This window comes from Motacilla alba, chromosome 2 (genome assembly GCF_015832195.1).
Source record: "Motacilla alba alba isolate MOTALB_02 chromosome 2, Motacilla_alba_V1.0_pri, whole genome shotgun sequence".
Lineage (NCBI taxonomy): Eukaryota > Metazoa > Chordata > Aves > Passeriformes > Motacillidae > Motacilla > Motacilla alba.
This window is the reverse complement of record NC_052017.1, coordinates 139,973,330-139,991,183: the sequence shown is the minus strand read 5'-3', so window position 1 is coordinate 139,991,183 and position 17,854 is coordinate 139,973,330. Positions and strand designations below refer to the sequence as shown.

General features: G+C 46.6%; 1 protein-coding gene across 2 annotated transcripts in view; it reads left to right on the top strand.

Moving 5' to 3' along the window:
- Positions 1-37: 37 nt before the first annotated feature.
- The window catches only part of FBXO32 (F-box protein 32), a 24,143-nt gene continuing 6,326 nt past the window's right edge, over positions 38-17,854 (top strand). Inside the window, exons 1-8 of one of the 2 annotated variants that reach the window (XM_038163719.1) lie at positions 191-327; positions 3,345-3,518; positions 4,746-4,878; positions 5,231-5,280; positions 5,953-6,045; positions 12,855-12,948; positions 13,766-13,950; positions 16,921-17,103. In XM_038163719.1, coding sequence (XP_038019647.1) covers positions 4,824-4,878; positions 5,231-5,280; positions 5,953-6,045; positions 12,855-12,948; positions 13,766-13,950; positions 16,921-17,103 — 660 coding nt within the window. In that variant the 5' untranslated portion in view covers positions 191-327; positions 3,345-3,518; positions 4,746-4,823. Of the gene's footprint in view, positions 328-3,344; positions 3,519-4,745; positions 4,879-5,230; positions 5,281-5,952; positions 6,046-12,854; positions 12,949-13,765; positions 13,951-16,920; positions 17,104-17,854 lie in introns of both variants that reach the window. The other variant, XM_038163711.1, reaches the window with a different exon arrangement.

Below are 17,854 nucleotides of genomic sequence, written 5' to 3'. Positions count from 1 at the left end.
CCCGCCGCCGCCACATAAATAGCGCGGAGCGCGCCCGCAGCCACCGCACCGCTCCAGCCGCCGCTCCGGGTACTGCCCCGCTCTGCCCCGCACCGCTCCGGGTACTGCCCCGCTCTGCCCCCCACCGGGTTCTGCCCAGGTCTGCCACGCACCGCTCCAGTCGCCGCCGCCGCTCCCAGTCCCGGTGTTGGTCCCGCTCCGTGCCGTCGCCATGCCGTTCCTGGGGCAGGACTGGCGCTCGCCCGGGCAGAGCTGGGTGAAGACGGCCGACGGCTGGACGCGCTTCCTGGACGAGAAGAGCGGCGGCTTCGTGGGCGACATCAGCAGGTAGCGGCGGCGGCGCGCTCCGGCCCCGCTGCCGGGCGGTGCCGCCAGGGGGCGCGGTGCCGGGGCGGGGGGGGGCTGTGAGGGGCGGACGGGGCCGCTCGCCCCGGGCCGGCTCAGGGGACGCCCGATGTCGGTGGAGCCGGGTCGTCGTCTGGGTGACCCCGGCCCTGCTGGCGAAAGGGCTCGGCGGCCCCTCCGGGCCCATAGGAAGCTCCAAACGGGGGTCACTCAGCCCCCGGAGGGGTCCCCACGTCCCTATGGAGGCTGTTCCGCCCCAGGCGGCCGGGCCGTCCTTGTGGCTGTGGAGTGTGGCATAAGATCGAGAAGATGAAACGTTCACCTGCCCCGCGGCCAGAGGGCTGTGCCCCCGGGGAGCATCGCCGGGCGTCCTCTGCGGGCCCTGGGGGTGGCTGCCCACCCTCCCCCCCAAAAACAAACATCCTTGCTTGGGGCTTCCCGGGCTCGGGCTCGGAAGGATGATGTGTCTGAAGCCATAAATCCTCCCCAGGCCATGAGTAATGTCCCTTACGTGCTGCTTGACTAATCTGGCTGCAAAACGTCAACAAACCCCCAAGATGGTGCGGGCAGGAAGCTTTGCAGCGCGTGGGTGTCGTGGGCTCCGTCAAGATCCCTCCTGTCAAAACCAAACTTTTCTCACAGAGCTCCATCGTCTCCTCAGCTGTGTGCTGCCAGGGTTGGGGTTGCTGCCACCAGGCTTAGGGATGGGTCAGGAATACCCGTGACAAAAGGACTTGAAGTAAGAAGGGATTAGCTGTGAGCCACTCCTGAATTGTTATAGTGCAAGGAGGCTTATGTAGCAGGTATCTCCTGCTCTCTCTCATGTAAGCTTTAAGTAAAAATCAAGTTTAGGTTTGTAATTTGTAAATAGGTAGAAAAATGTCTAGCTGATAGTAGTGTGTTGGGAATACTGAGTTTAGCATGGGTTTATAGATCCCCTTTCCCATTTAAAAGCGAGGAGGTGACCTGTTGACCCCAGGCTGAGGTCCTTGCAGTGCCAGGTCCAGGTGCCCAACTGCTCAACCTGTCAAGATGCTCTGGAGAATTGTGTGGAAACCTGGCAGTACATAAACAGTGTAATAATCTGCCTCCCATGCTGGAGTTCGTCCACTGCTGCTGTTATGGTGGTTTCAGATTACAGAGTCATTCAGTAGGAAGTCAACAGGCAAGCGTGTGCTGTTGACATGTAAGATTTAAAGCAGATCCATCTTGTGCTCTTGGGCTCAGATTCTGCCACTGCATGGGGCGTGTTAACCTGACCCCCTATTGATTTTGTGCAACCATGATAAAACATGAGCTTGGATATTCCAGAACAGCTTCTTCCTTGCTGCCATATTCTGTTCTCAGGTTTTGGTCCCCACAGCAGGAAGCAGCATGGATCGGGTACATGAGCAGCTGAGATGTTCTGCTCTCAGGTTTAGGTGGTTTTGAGCAAGCTGCAGCTGGCAGAAGTGTCTGGTTCCCCAAATTATTGTTTCTGTGAATATTGTTCACCTTCAATGCTGCTGCCCTTCCCCTTCTGCAGTGCTGTGGTGGAGCCCACAGCAGTGGTGCCTTCTCCACAGCTTGGATGCCCTGCAAGGGGGATGCAGAGTAAGAAGGGGGAGCTGAGGGTCAGGGTGTTCCGAAACTGGGAGAGGTTTCTTCTGCCTCTGGGGCCAGGTGCAGGTGCCAAACCAGAACGCCCATCTGGATCATGCCGCAGGGGATCTGGGTCCCTTCTGGGGCTGAAACTCTGACTTGGTCACTTGACTTTTGCATATGCTGGTGGTGTGGCCATGCAGACAGCCAGTGAACAGGGGAAACAAGAAGTCTTGTCCCACAGGTTTCATTCCTTTGCAGGAGACTGTGCTGAGTAGCTGTCAGAGGTGTGTTTGGTATGGTGCATGTGTTTGGGTTTTGGTTGAGACTAAGCAGTGTAAATACATGGCCTGTATGGGAAGCTTCCTGGCTGTGTAAGGGTCCTCGTGGCTGTCTCAGAGGAAGCTTGCCACAGGCTGCATGCAGCAGCAGCATGTTTTGGCACCTGTCAGAGCTCCAGAGCTGTCTGAGCCACAGGAGCTGAGAGGTGCAGCGAGGTGCCTGGGACGCTTCTTCGAGTTTAGGCCTGCGGGGAGCCCTTGCAAGCTGCTAGAGCAGTGGGGATGACTCTGTTTTGTTATCCTGGATGCATGGCCTGTCTTCTCCTTGGCACCTGTGAGGCACCCTGCAGCTCTGGGCAGCAGGCTGTGTGCTGGGCCTCTGCTGAGAGCCCGTGGTGGTGCTGCCCTCCCCTGCCACCCCCAATCTCTGCAGCAGTGCCGTGGCTGCCCAGGGGCTTTTCAGTTTTGAGTTGTGGTTTGAATCTCCTGATAGGCAGGTCTGCAGTATGTGGGGATGTTGATGCACAGCTTCTTTATAGCTAGCCTTTCATTGCCCTTGAAGGAAATAAGGGGTTATAGCTCCCTTTGCTAATAATGCAGTTACAGCAGAGCTCCAGCAGAAGCAGGCAATGGGCAGTCTTGGGCAAGAGATCCTAGCTGTTAACTTGTGTAGTCACTGCTATGTGGGGTCTGGAAAACCATCAGCTAAGTCTGAACCTCAGCTAAGCTTTTGCTGTAAGCTTGAAGTAGTATTTTGTGGGAACTCTTTTGTTAATAAATATTGAGTACATATATATGTTTTCAGGGATGTCTAAATATGTCCTTCCTTAGCAGTCTGACTGGCTCAGAGCAATCTGCTACCTACACTAGGAGGATATGGTGTTATTTAAGGATAGAAATAGGTTAAAGAGAGGAAAAGAACATTGCTCAGCAGTGTCCCAGCACGAACTGTGTAATCTCTGTTACCTGCTGCTGTCATGGGTATCTTGGCTAGCCCAGAATTGAAGCACCAGAGGTTCCTTTAAAAATACCAATACTGGATGCTGAAACTGTCTGCAGACTACTTCTCAGAGGCAGCCTGCAAGAAGGCAGCTTTGGAGGCCACAATAGAAACCTATCTGTTTTTTCTCCTTGCAGGAAACATAGTGTTCAACAGAATGCAGAAATAAACAGAATCCTTGCTTTGTGTCATTCACAGCTTTTGTAAAAAAGATGATCACAACAAAGAGAATCTCTTCAACAGCATAAACTATGATGTTGCTGCCAAGAAGAGAAAAAAAGATCTGCTGAATAACAAAGCCAAGACTCAATGTAAGACATCTTTTTGGACTTCTTTTTAAACAAAAGTTGCTGCATACGACTGGAAAATGCTTCATATCTGTGTTTTTTGTACAATGCATGAGGAGCCTTCTAGAGTCTTGAAGAGCTTTGTGCCTGTGTTTGACCTAAGTAGAGAACTTGGATACAGTTTAACGTGAAGATTTATGCCCTGTTAGTAATCCCTGTTCTGAGGAGTTGTGCTTGTTGTGTTCAGATTTTTGTCATTTGTTTGTCAGAAGGGTAATTTTTTCCTATGGTACATTCAAATGAACCAGTTCCAGTATTTTCCCCCTGTAGACTTCCTTGTGCACAACAGACTAAATTTATTCTTCCTTCCATATGCATGTTGAGCACTGATCTACATTACTGGAGGCTACAAGCCTGAATGTAAGCTTTGATCCTATCTCTGTGTGCGGAGTGCATGAAAAATGAAATAAGATTTCAGCTCACTCAAAACAATGGAAGGCTTGAAATCTTTCTGTGTGCACAGCGAGCAGCCAGGGTCTCAGATGGGGCCCTGGCGGAGCACCCGGGGGAGCCTGCAGGAACAGCACGGCCTGTGTTGGGCTGACTGCAAGATAGGTACTGGAGTTACATGTGAAGGCTACAAATGTAAACATACCCAGAGGAAATGAGTTTCAATTCCCACACTGCTATTAACTCATTGTGCATCCCCCAGGATTTTGGAAACTGTTGCCAAAAGTTGGCCCCTCAGTGTATTCAGTTCTCAGAACAAACAAATGTTACCATGACAGTTTTTGGCTGGATTCTGCTGTGACTTACCGTTGAAAAGGGCTTGATGCAGGGTCAGCGTGCCTGTAACTGAGACTGGGTCTGTCCTTGGACTTACAGTACCAGGCAGGAGTACTTTCCATAGCTTCAGTTCATTAATTTACAGGTTGCTTTAGGAGTGCAATATTTTCTTTATGGAAAGGAGTCCAGCAGGGTTGGGAGGAGAATTTTTTTTTTTATACTAGCAGTTAAATTGCCAGTGTGTGGTGGAAGTAGGGTCAAAAGCCCATGTGAAAATGGAGTGGGAGAAGGACTGAGCAGTATAACTGCTTATAGTACAGGCTCTTCTGCAAACAGAGTTAGCAGTGTGTGCTGGGTATTGGGAAGTTATTTTGGGGAATGGATGGGACAACTCCCATTCTGAGGGAAGGGAGGGGCAATTCGAAATAGGAAAATTTTGGTCCCACATCGTTTTTTCTTTTTTAGCAAGTTAGCTGCAAGCATAAGCATGCTCCTCTGAGGCTGACCTCACTGCTAAAAGCTCTCTTACATGCCTGGTGTCTCATGACATTTTTGCTCAACTTCAAATTTGACATACAATCCCAAGCCTGTAACCAAGGTAATAAATAGTTAATAAAATCAATAACAACAAAACCTGGCTGTCAGCCACACTTACTGTCTGGGATGAAAGAGGAGGTGCTATGGTATATCTGTGGCTGGCAGATTAAACATTTACAGTCTTGAGCTGTGTCAATGAAACAGAAGCCTTTTCTGAGGCTTAGGGCTACAGTCTCAAATGAAGCTGTATAGAAACAAAGCAGCTCAGCAAGTTGCTAGATTTGGTTTCAAGTGTGGTGGTGTAAACAAAATAATTTAATTTATAGTAAAAGACAGTGAATGTTTTGAGCCGAACAGAGATACAGCTCTCTGAGGTGGAAGATTAACTGAGTGAAATGTCTTTGTCCAAACAGATTTCCACCAAGAGAAGTGGATCTATGTTCACAAGGGAAGCACAAAAGAGGTGAGTGCCTCTGCAGGTTCTTTGTTCTCTTTTCTAGTGATTTTTACAAGCAGTGGAAGATCCTGTGCTGATATAAATCAGCAGAAGCTCTTAAGAGATAAGTGGAAGACCTGGCTTGTGGCTGGAATTTCAGTAATGATTTTAAGCCCCTATCAGGGATCCAGGGCTTGATGTACAAGGCTTTGTACATGTGTTTAAAATATGACTTGTTTGCTTCCCTCATTTAAAAAAAAGCCAGCCATTTGCAGGCCAAGCCATAATACTGTTCTTGGCTTTTGCCCAGTACAGTCCTAACATGGAAAATCATTGGAATTTATCACAAGGGCTTGCTTGCACTCATGGAGAGAAGCGGCTGTAGGAGACTGCTCTGAACTCACACTGTATATTGAACCCCAGGAATGTGTGGCTCATTCTCACAAGTAAATTCATGGGTCATGAGCAGAGCGTGGGTCTCTCTTGGGAAACTACCATAATCTACATTGGGCCATGCCCATTCTTGATGTCAGTAAGTGCAGCTCAACAGGAGCCAGGCCTGCCTCCTCTGGCTGTGAGCTACTCCCATGGTTTGTACCCATCAGCTGGCTAAATTGAGTTGCTCTGGGTCAGGTCTACCTGGTGCTGTCTGGACTCAGGTCTGCCAAAACATGACCCAGAGTGTTTTTTTCTTCTCAGCGCCATGGTTACTGCACCTTGGGAGAAGCCTTCAATCGGCTTGACTTCTCCAGTGCTATCCTGGATTCCAGGCGATTCAACTACGTCGTGAGGGTGAGTCCAAGTCCAGGGTCTGTTCTGATGTGATGGTGGTGGAGGCTCTGAACTGAGCACCAGTTGGGTAATGGGAAGCACTGGCAAAGAAGAGATGTCTGAGCATGCAAGAGGGCGTGTTAGGCTTTTCTGTGTGAAGTAATTAATGGAAGTTTTGTGTGTGGATAGATGCCCAAATCTTGTCTTTAGTTTATTAAAATGGAAAGAGAGGAAAGTGGTGATAATGTGGAAGATGAGCTGTCCTTAGCCTAGAATTCCTCCTACTTTTCAATTGTGTCATTCGCTTTTGAAATCCAGAAAGCTTGGCTTCTAATTCCTGAGTTTTCAGTTCAGCTTCTGAAAAAGAACATGGGCTGTCTGCAGATGCCACAGGGCACTGTGACCTCTTTGCTCCAGAAACTCCAGTCCAAGGTCTGTGGAGCTTTGTCTCCATTGATGTCATACAGGAGAGACTTGGGAGAGCTGAGCATTTTGGGAATGAGGGGATGGGCTGAACCTCTTGGTGGCACTGATCTTAACTTCTCTGTTAAGGATCACAGTTGCTCTGAATCCTTTGTGACTGGCAGTGGTTTCAGTGGGTGAAATATTTGTTTAGTCCTGACAACATTAGTTAATAAAGGAGTCATCAGCTTCAATTTTCCCATGCTCTGGCTTTGCATAATAGGTCAGGGCTTGGCATGGCCAAGGAGGTGCTAGTGGTTGGGGGACCTACTGTCCTGAGGGCTGTGGATACTTCTGTGTTTATCTGCATGTGGCCTGCAAATTGATCTTGCATTTCAGAATGCTTAGCAAGATTTGGAGTTCAATAAGGTTTTTAAAAAAGTTATTAACTTGAGGCTGTTTATAAACAGCTCCTTTTCATGCTTTGTGAGCAGCTGGTTGCTGGTGAGGCAACAGCTGTTCAGGTTTTAGGTTCTGGAGCAAGCAGCAGCAGTATTGCTTTCCCTTTGAGTCAAGTGTCATGAAAAGTGTCTAAGAAAGAAATTACCTGAGCAGGCTCACCTTGATTTGTTCACCTAGGTTGTCTAGGTGACAAGTCACCTGTGGAAACTTGTGTTACCCTGAGAAGGGTACAGGCATGGGGGGTGATGACCCACTGGCTGTATAGGAAGAGCAATCCCTTGGATGTCCCACAACAGGAGTGGTGGCAGGGAGTGGGTACTCTGGGGGAGGCAAAGCAGGATCCAAGTCATGTAAACTCAGGCTGTCCTAGCTCATCTGATCTTGGGACAACTTGTTTTCCTGCCTGTGCAGAAGTGATCACCCGTGCTGAGGTAGTTGGCGTTTTCTGATATTGGAGAGATATATATACACACACAGCCGTGTCATCTTCTGGGGGATTACTGGAGAAGGAGCAGTTCATGCCAAGGCCATAGCCCTTTAGTCAAATATAAAGAAGGAATGTAAAATAAAACTTGTTTAGTGCTGCAGATATCCCTTTGGCAGGCTTTCTTATGACAGTGAAGAACTCCAAAGACCTCTGCTAAGCACGGCCTTAGGTCATGCTGTGCCACATGATGGGCTTCTGCTGCTCGGCCCAATGTGATAGATTTCTCCTATGGGACTGCAAAGGTGTAGCAGAAGTCCCACTAAATTTTTTGAGGAGCAAATTTAAATTTCAGTGAAGTCAGTGGGGTCTGGTGGGGGAGCTCAGGCTGACCTTCTCTCTTTTTCTCATGAGGACTTCATACACAGCACATTTGGGATGCTTTCATCAAAAACAACAGTTTTGAAAGCTATGGAAGCTGACATGTGTCCTTGTTTCTACAAATTACCTCTCTTCTGAGCTTTTAAGAGTAGCTTTCCCCCAGTAGTTTTACAGATATAGTACTACTGAGAAGTATGAAGGTTTCTTATTGAGGTTGACTTGTGGCTTGACAGTTTAAAGAAGATATCAAACTGTAAAATTGACTTCTTAAAATGAAAGGCTTGTATCAGCCAAGTCTCCAGTGGATAGTAGCTCATAAAATGCCTTATATGCCAGATTTACTCATGAAAAGCTCTGCCTAGATGTGGATCATGTTTATGGTCCTTTGCAAGACGCAGGCCTCCTAAAGCACATGGATGGGCAATCTGTCACATGGAAAATGCCTTGAATATTGGCAGGCAAAACATTTTTCCCTTCCTTCCCTCTCCTTGTTCTCTTTAGTTCCACTCCTTGCTCAGGGTACCTGATACTAATGTCATGCTACTTAATTCATCAAGCAAATGCTTTTCAAGGAGGGGAGTTTGGGATTGGATGATGTCTGTAGGGGAAGAAAGGAGAGAAACAGCTGCAGGTTTGAGGTTCTGCTGGCTCCACCCAAGCTTGCCCTATAGAGACATAAGCTGCATCACTTGCTGGTAGCAAAATGGGCTCTCAGGCTTAACATGAACTTATCTTTCTGAATTTCAAACTTAAAGTGAACAGCTTTTAAGTGTCTTCAGTGCTTGCTTTCTTGTCACAGAAGTTTGTTTTGGATACACCCAAACTAAGTTCTTGGTGTTTCTAATGGTGCACAGATGAAATGGGCACCTTCTTCAAGCGGGGTGGAGGTATGAGCTTCAAGAAGCTTGGCGGGTATTTTTCATGGGCTAATACCATCAGCTGGAACCAGTAAGTCCATGTAAGTGAAGCAGAAGAAATTTTCTTCTGACATCAATCTTATCTTGGTCTGCTGGTACAGCTCTGGAAGTGCTGAGTTATAGGTATTGGTGTCATGACTTGGTCCTTGCTGATCCTTCAAATTAGTGCATCTGCTTACGTGTCAGTGCTCCCTTTTTAGGGCTAAGAAGGAAGTGTGTGATTAACCCAGAGGACCCAAACTGTTATTGGTCTGAAGCAGCCCTGGTTTCTCTGATCTTAGAGATTTAATGAAAAGATTGGAAGCATTCTGGAGGCATAATTAATGGGAGCAGAGACAAGGTCCCTGCAGCCCAGGAGTTGGTTTTCCTTCAGGAACATTGTGTTCAAATGACAGGTTTTTCAGGCTGCTTCTTCAGAAAGGGATTTATCATATTATGGTTGTGTAGTTTCAAGGGAAGGTGCTGTTTCTGGTCGTAAAAGCTTAGGTCATGTTAAGCAGCCTGGGCACAACTCTTGTAAAATAACGTCATCTAGGTTGTGTGCAGCCTTCTAAAGTGGTGTCTTAAATTTGCTTCTTAACTTTTAATAGAGGTTTGCTCTGGGAGTCCTGGATTTATGCTGTCCTGAAAGAATATCAGCTGGATGCTGTCTCATGGAGATCTGTCAGCACCTGCACTGTAAATCATTATAACTCGCCTTGCCCTGGCTCCACCTGTCAGCTGACAGCCAATGTGACATTTCAGCCACCAAAAGTGAAGGGCTGTGAGAGCAAGGTGGAGCTAGAGGAGGAATTTCTCATTTTTTCTAAGCAGTCCAGATGTGAGGAGTCACATCCCCAGCCATCCCCACACGATGCAGTCCAGCTACCAATATACCTGGCTTGAGGTACTCAGTAGGGAATTTACACTTCAGTAGTTTGAGACTTGTGATTTTAATCACTACAGAGCCTTTCCCTTTGAGTCAAGGTTGTACTCTCCTGCTCAGCACAGCAGGACTGCTGAGGATTTTTTGGCTCCTTGTGCTGTAAGCCTCAGCAGTGCTTATTTGGGGTGTGGCTTGCCTGCACACCCCTGGGTTGAACCAAGACTGTGGCCAAAGTGCCATCTGGCTGTAGCAGGTCTAAGCAATGCTGCGCACAGTAGTCACGGGTGCACAGCAGTGTTTTCATGGCCCTGAAGCAGGAGCCCTAGTTCCCTGCCACATGGCACTGTTCTGTTTGCTTTTTTATCTTGTTCTTATGGGAGGAGAAGGATCTGCTCTGCTGCTGAAGCTGAGAGTCTTTGCTGTTCTGCTGCTTCAGTCAGATGGCTGGTGGGTTTGAGCAGGAGCCCCACTGCACTCAGCGGAAGTGAGCAGGTTACTGCCATGCTGGGTAGGCTCTGGGATAGCCTACTGCATCTCTTGCCTTTTCTCTGTAGTTCTGGCAAACCTCTGATAGCAAATAAAATAGGGAAGGATTTTTTTAGTGGAGCTACCAGGTCAACTTTCTCAAATTCTGAGGAGCTGGAAGAGTGAATTTGGATGTAATGCCCTGTTTTCCAGAGGTGTTGCAGATTTCCCAGCTCCAGTTAAAACTGGCTGGAATGCAATTACTTAGTGTATTTGAAAAGCAGACCTTTTAAAATTGCTCTTAACCTTTCCCTGTGCACTCTCTCCTACCATCTGTCCCTCTCAGTTGCGCGTGGGCTGGACTTAATGCAGCCACATCATAACACAGGCTTGCAGCTCTCTGGTCTTTTTACCCTACTCAGCATTAATCTGAATTCATCTGTCTGCTTTAGTCTGTATTATGCAAGTGGCAACACTAATATTTTTTTTTAATACTGCTGTAGACCCCAATTTGGCAATCCATTAACTGAGACCCTACTTGGGGCCTGTGCCAACACTAAAAGACCCCCAATGCACTGGAGCATGTGGGGCACAGATGAACTGTACTGCTTACCTGGTTTTTGTGTGTTAAATGAGCACAGAAGAATAAAGTATCTTTTGATTTGGTGTACTAACTAGTTGCTTCAGTCAGTGGTCCCTGGGGAGTGGAGTAGCCCTAGAAGTATTCACAACATAGTTTTCATATGGAATTTCATCCTGTGTTTATTGCTGTAGGAGAAGGGAGGTGACACATGATATCTGAGCTGGTTCACTGAACATAAATTGAACCTTGGTAAACACAGACAGGGCAATTTTGAATCTGTTCCTTTGGCTAAATTAGTTTTGTACAGATTTAATGTTCAAGGAACCGAGATTTTTATCCTCGTTCTTCTAAAAGAACAGCCCTGGTGTCCAATTCCTCTGCTATTATATTACATTATGCTTATTGCTGCATGCATTTTGGTGTTTTTAGTAATGGGCACAATATTGCTAACACCCAGCCTGGAGGAAACTGTCTCTGTGCCAGCTCCAGAACAGTGCAATCTGGAAACAGCAGTTGTTTGTGCACAGACAAGCTGATCTGGGTGCATGTGTGGCCAGTGTACAGATGGAGTCTGGCAAATTGATCACTGTAATCAAAGGTCTGAAGGCTAAACAGTTTAGGGTAACAGAGTATTACAGACTACTGTGGGACATTGGTTGAGGGTTATTCCTACTTATTTGTCCAGTATTTCAAAAAATAAGGACCTTTTATAAGCTTTTCAAACATCTTCCAAGCTGCCTTGTATTTAGTTATTGTGGTCTCATTTAGCTGATATAGCCAGAAAATCCACTGATGCTTGTGCACCAAATATTACCCAACTCTCCTGCATCTCCTGTTTCCTCCAAACAAGCCAAGAAAACAAGCAGCCTGCCCTTCACAGGAGTTAGTGCAGGTCTGTTTTCATCTTGGGGTGGTTTTTTTTGGTCATGTGAGGTGCAAGATATTAATAGAATGTAAGCTCAAAGCCATCTCATGGTGGTGTTGGCCTGGATATTAAACAGAAGAAGAGATTGGTCACTTGAGGCGACTTCACCGCTCCTAAGTGGCAGTCACGTGCCAGGGCCCCAGATGAGCAGAGTGGGCTGCAGTAATACCTCTCCCTCAGCTCCCGCTTCATGGCAAGCTGCCGGTGACTTTTTGGATACATTCCTGTCATTCTTATAGCAGGGCAAACAGTTCAGCTCATGACTTATCAAGTCTAGTCAAAAGCCATCTTAGTTACTTGACACAAGTAGTTGCACTTTCTCTGGACTCTCTGTGGTGCCAGCAATGGGATACTGGAGCTGCAGATGATAAAGGATTAATAAGCTGGTCATGCGGCAACGTGTTGATTGATTTGTAGCATAAAAGGTTTTTCCTTTCCCTTCTAAATTAAAACAGAAGTCTTTGTACATCCAAAACAAATGGACTGACACGTGGGCAGTCTGTACATTTATATAATGTTGGGGGAAGGGAGAAAGGCTTGTAAGATCACAGGCCACATGTTCTGCAGAGCATGTTCCATAGGCAATTTCCCCAGCTGTTCTTGTGGCACAGAGATGGGGAAGAGAGAGCGTCCTTCCCTGTGGAAAATGCTTCCGTTAACAACTGCAGCCGAAATTCACTGCTTAGCTTGCTCAAGAGTCAGGAGGTCAATGATGGGAAATAAATTCTAATTGAAAGTAAAAGCAAGATTTTTCACTGGGGAGGTTAACAAGTAAACAGGGCAGACATGGAAAGGTGGTTTGTTATTGTAGTTGTTAGAGCTAAACAGGGAAGGAAACTTTGGGAGGGAAGGGGTTTGTTGTGGGGAGGATTTTTGTTCTTCCTACAGTACTTAACCTTTCTGTCATGGTGACAGGGCTCTGACAAAACCCATGCAACCCAGGAGCTGACGTAAATTGTGGAGTCTGATTCTCATTAATGGCCCATCAATAATATCCCCATCCACACAGGCATTTGCTCGTGTTCCCTTATGACACTGCTTGTTTGTGCCCCGGTGTGGGATGGTGACGCTGGCCGGTCGCTGTTCCTTTGGTGTGAATAGCGGCTGTCAGTCCAAGCTCCACTGTGGTTTCTCTGCATCTCTGAACCATGAATCAAGTTCCCTCTCCCCTCATAGTGAAAATAATTAAAATGCCTTTTTGCCCCCACCTCTTTTGATGTGAGTTGAATTATTTGGCCTCTGCTCTCCTTCCCTTTTGCGTTACTTTGCTCTGTCGTTCTGTCTCCTTTTTATTTTCAAGCAGCAAACAAGTCTCTGGACTGTTTTGCTGTGTCATGTGACTAGGAGTCAAGATTAGAAAGGTATCTCTGTGCTTTAAGGCTTGCAACTTCTATTTTTATCCACAGCTGTTGGAGCTGATAGCAAAGTCTCAGCTGACGTCACTGAGTGGCATTGCCCAGAAAAACTACATGAACATTTTGGAAAAAGTGGTTCAGAAAGGTAAGAAATGGAAATGGTGAGGGGGAGTTTGATTTAATCTGATGTACTTTGGTGAACCACATCCTTAACAATCGTTGGGCAATGCAAAATGGGTAAAGAGGGGCTCTGCTGTTTATTTCTGTATTGTAGTTCTGCCTTCTTTTCCCTCATTGAAAGACTTGGGGGGAGGGGAAGGAATTTCTGTAGTCTGGCAGGTATCTGAGAGGTGACTCCTCCTTTCCCAGCTTTTCTCACTACCACCCCTTCTGCATCCTACTGAGTCCTATTTCTGACTGCAGAAGATCTGGCTGCTCATGCCCTTGGCCAGGCATATCTGCAGTCCCTGTGCTGCCTTGTTGGCATTGTGCTGTACCTACTGTTCCCACTGCTCTGGAGGGGTGTCTTCACCTGTTCAGGGGAATGAATTGTGGTTGAGATGTGGCACTTCCCTTGTGGATGTTTAGCTGTCCCTGAAGCCTGGACATTGACAGCAGCCTGCTATTATGCATAATGAGGAATGTGCATTAGCTGGGGTAGATGGGGAAGAGGTGCACATAAATAACTTCTTGCACAGTATCAGAGGGGAAAACTGGCTGGTTGCCAGTGACTGGAAATGGGGAAGTGCAGCAGATCTCATCTGCTTATCCTGGGAGGCTCTCTTTCTATCTGCTGTCTAACCTGCTGTGACTGGCTAACGTTTAAGTGCTTTCCTCTAAAAAGAAAAGCACAGGCTGGTTCTCTTGGCCTGGGAAATTACAGCAAATAACTTGCCTGAGAAACATGTAGATTCAGAGGATTTTGACAATTCCCATTTTTAACCTTTCTTGTTCTTCCAAAGTCCTTGAAGATCAGCAGAACATCAGGCTAATAAGGGAATTGCTGCAGACCCTCTACACATCCCTCTGCACGTTAGTTCAACGGGTTGGCAAATCTGTCCTGGTCGGAAACATCAACATGTGGGTGCACAGGATGGAGAGCATTCTTCACTGGCAGCAGCAACTGAACAACATTCAGATCACCAGGGTAAGCACAAATCCTGAAAGCTAAAAATATTGTCTCCATCATGAAACCTTTTTTTGTCAACGGCTCTCATTTGGGTGACTGCTTCCCACTCTACTCCCAGTGGAAGCACAGATTGGAAGGACCTGGAGTTGCCAAAATAACTGGGTGGTTTCCTAGCATTACTTGACTCCTTTAACTCAAACTCAATGTACATAACCCAGGATCATGCTTGGAGTTGCTGGTCACAGACTGTGGCTTGACTCCATGATGGCTGTGAAGAGCTGTGTGAACAGAGCTGGACAAAAAATCACCTCCCCTTCTTCATTCCTCAGAGGCCAGGCCTCAGTGGGAAAAGTCAACTCAGGCTTTCTCAAATTGAGCAATTGCCTTCAAAACTTGTTTATCAGACAGCTGAGGTTTTTAGATTTGTTTAATCTGTAAATTAAATGCCAATTTTCAAATAGCTGCATAACTTCATGCTTCCTTGCTGAAAATACCAATGATTCTTCCAGTATTCTGGAGTTACCTGCTCCAGCTGGATGAGTCCTGCTTTTACAATATCTGTTTCTTCAACAGCATCTGGGGATGGGAAGGATGTTTTGGATGATAAATTTCTAGACTGGCATTACATGGGAATCAAATCTGAACTTGTTCCATTTCACACAACCACAGCAGGTTTGATGTTGGACTAGACCTCTGGAGGGCATCTGGTCAAACCCCTCTGCTCAAGCAGGGATACAAACAATAAGTTGCCCAGGACTATATATACTTTTTCTGTCTCAAATGGATACTTACTCCACTGAAATGCTAAAGCTTTCCCCCCATGCTGACATGTGGTGTTCTCCTTGTAATCTTGAAGAGCTCTGCTTATTCAGACAAAAGTACATCAAAATATTGCTTATGAAAGCAACTGCCTTTTATATCTGCTTGTGTAGGTTTGCAGACACTTTTTCTAAAGTAAATAAAATACATGTAGAGCATGCAAAAAAAATTCATACCACTGAAGATAACTTCAGTTCAAGCTGGAAGAAAACCAAATGAATTCAGAGAAAGGAAGAAGCTCAGCTCTATGCAGCCAGTTACTTATGGTGCAGTGAACTTGTGGTGTTTCTGAAGGGGGGGAAATGTCTTGCAACACCCAAGACCTAAATCATTAAAAAAAAAAAAAAAAACCAGAAAAACAAACAAACAAAAAAAAAAACCCCAGAAAACCTAAAGCCAACTTTGAAAAGTGTTGTATGTGCTATAGCTACTTTTAAAAAAGACAAACTTCTGCCCAGAAAATGACAGCTTACTGATATGTTCTGGTCTAATCTGTGTTCTTTCTGAAAAAAAAGTAATGCTTAAAAAGTTCTGGAAAAGAGTACTGAGGGAAAACTAGTAGCAGATAAGCTTTTGGCCTGATCCAGAAAACCTGTGAGGATTTGCTTGAGTCACACAAGTTTTTTTTTTTCAGAAAAAAGATATACAAGTGTGAGCTTTGTTTGGGATTTTTTTTTTTTTGATCCAAGAGTCTCTGAGCTTACTCTTGCCAGTTGTGCCCTAGCAAAGCTTATATGTAGATATAGTTCAGAAGAATGCAAAATACAGCCTGGCAAGGAAGAGCAGTGGGACATGATCCAGGGATCCAGTGCATTTGTCCTCCCCCAAAAAATGTGCCAGGCTGTCATGGAAAGGAATGTCCTCCAGACACTGTAAAGACAGTTGACGACTCCTGGAGTGATTGTGTCAGGTCTGCCTGGCACGTGGGGATGCAGAAATGGATGTTTTGGTTGAGAAGCTCAGGTCCTTGCAGGTACCAGGCAGCATCACTGCTCTGGGAAGGCAGGAGCTGCTGCTGTGCAGACGTACTTATTGTTCCTTGGAGTCTCCCATGCTGTGGGATGGCTGGGGATTGGACCACATGATTAAAAGCAGCCTCGCACAGTGTTTCCCTGCTGCTGGTGGGCTGTGTGCTGCTTGTTTGAAACAGTTAATAGCTCTGCCAATGATGAGGCGGGTGCTGTGACTCTGCGACTTAAAATAGCAGCATCTCTGTGCAGGGTAAAGGATGAACTTGGCACATCTGTCTAACATTGTTTCTTTGTTGGAGCCCAATCCTAGAAGCTGCTGTTTGCCTTAATAAGGCTGGGGCCAGTTTTGAAGCTGCAGCTGGTGCCCAGGTTGTGGTCCTTGCTGATGCCTTGCTCCTTTGTATAGCTTGGATTTCCCCTGAGTGCAGGACATGCAGATCTCCTGTGGTCAATTTGTCCTGGAGCTGTACCCCAGGTGGACTTACAAAATAATCCTGGACCCTGTGGAGGCTAAGCAAAGGTGGATGGAGGTGCCTTTTGTCTCTTGAGGCTAGGATCTGCTTTTGTGTGGCTGAACAGCCTGGAAAACCAGGGCTGTGGCCTGTGGGAAAGGGGCAGGTCCTTCAAGTGTTCCCAGAGGAAAAGCTAGCCCTGCCAGCAGTGACCTGGGAACCCATGGGAACTCACCAGCCACTGCTGTGGTTGCAGCAAGATCTTGTGATGATATAAGCTAAAACACATGTCAGAAGAGCATGAGATTCCCAGCAGTGTATGTAACCAGAGCTGAACTTGAGAAGTAATGCCCATCTGCCTTGTGGTGGGGAGACCTGGATGGACAATAGCTGATACCATGATACAACCAATATCCTGCTGTAGTGAAACCTGATGGTGATACTTCAGGGAGCAGAGTCTCACAAGTATGGATGTGGGGTGGACAAAAAGGAGAGAAGGAGGCTTGGACTGCAACTCTCATAATTATTATACTACAAATACATGTCCTCTTCCTTGAGGTTATCTCAAACAGTTATGGGGTGGAAGGTCCAATATTTCCATGTAAAATGTCCCCTTCATTTAGAATAGGGAACTGCTGCTTTGTTCTCTGTGTGAAGAAGTTTTAAAAAACAAGTAGCTATGCTGCAAGCTAGGATTTCTTAGGTTTGCAGGTTCCTGGGAGCTCAGTTCTGTCTGTCTCTTCCAGCCTGCCTTTAAAGGAACCACTCTCACTGATCTGCCGCTGTGTTTACAACTGAACATCATGCAGCGACTGAGCGATGGGAGGGACCTGGTTAGCCTGGGTCAGGTGGCTCCTGACCTCCAAGTGCTCAGTGAAGACAGGCTGCTGTGGAAGAAACTGTGCCAGTACCACTTCACGGACAGACAGGTACGAGGAGAGGTGCAAACTGCCATCAGTTTCTGGTGTACCCCCCCAGAATGAGTGTCTGCCCTGCATGTTCTCTTACTTGGCTGTCTCTGGGATATGAGGACTGTGCAGCAAGCTGATAATATGAGCTGGCATGGAAATGGCTGTGAAGATGATTTATATAGAGGGTTTTACATGCCACAGCAATGATTCCTGAAATAGGAGCTTGTGGAATTAATCATCCACTGAATTTCAATCCTAATCCAGGTGGGAACAACTGCATGACTTGCAGTTGCTCCTTGCCCCACGTGTGCAGGGAAAACGTGCAGGCAAGCTCCAGCAATCACCCTGATGTCCCAGGGACTGACACCCTTGCAGAGAATCTTTGTGGATGTGGTCCATGGGCTGTACTCCCTTGCCCTCTAGAGCAAGAAATCCCCGCTGAGCTGTTCTGTGAGTGATGGGATGATATGTGGAAAACAGCCCTGCTGTTGCCCACTTTGTACCTGTGTAAACATCTCTGGCAGGCTGGGAATCATCTGGGATCATCTAAACTTAAAAGCAAACAAACAGAAATCACTCTCTGTTTATGGGTGAATGTCTGGGCTGTTTATACTAGACCTGTGCACTTCAGAAATCATGTGCCAGATTTCTCTGCTGACCTGGCTTTATTTACTCACTCTGAATCTGACTTTGGAAGTGACTCTGGAGGAATTATTTCTTTTATTAAGTAAATTCAAATCCGTGTCTGCAACTAATGAACCCTACAAGA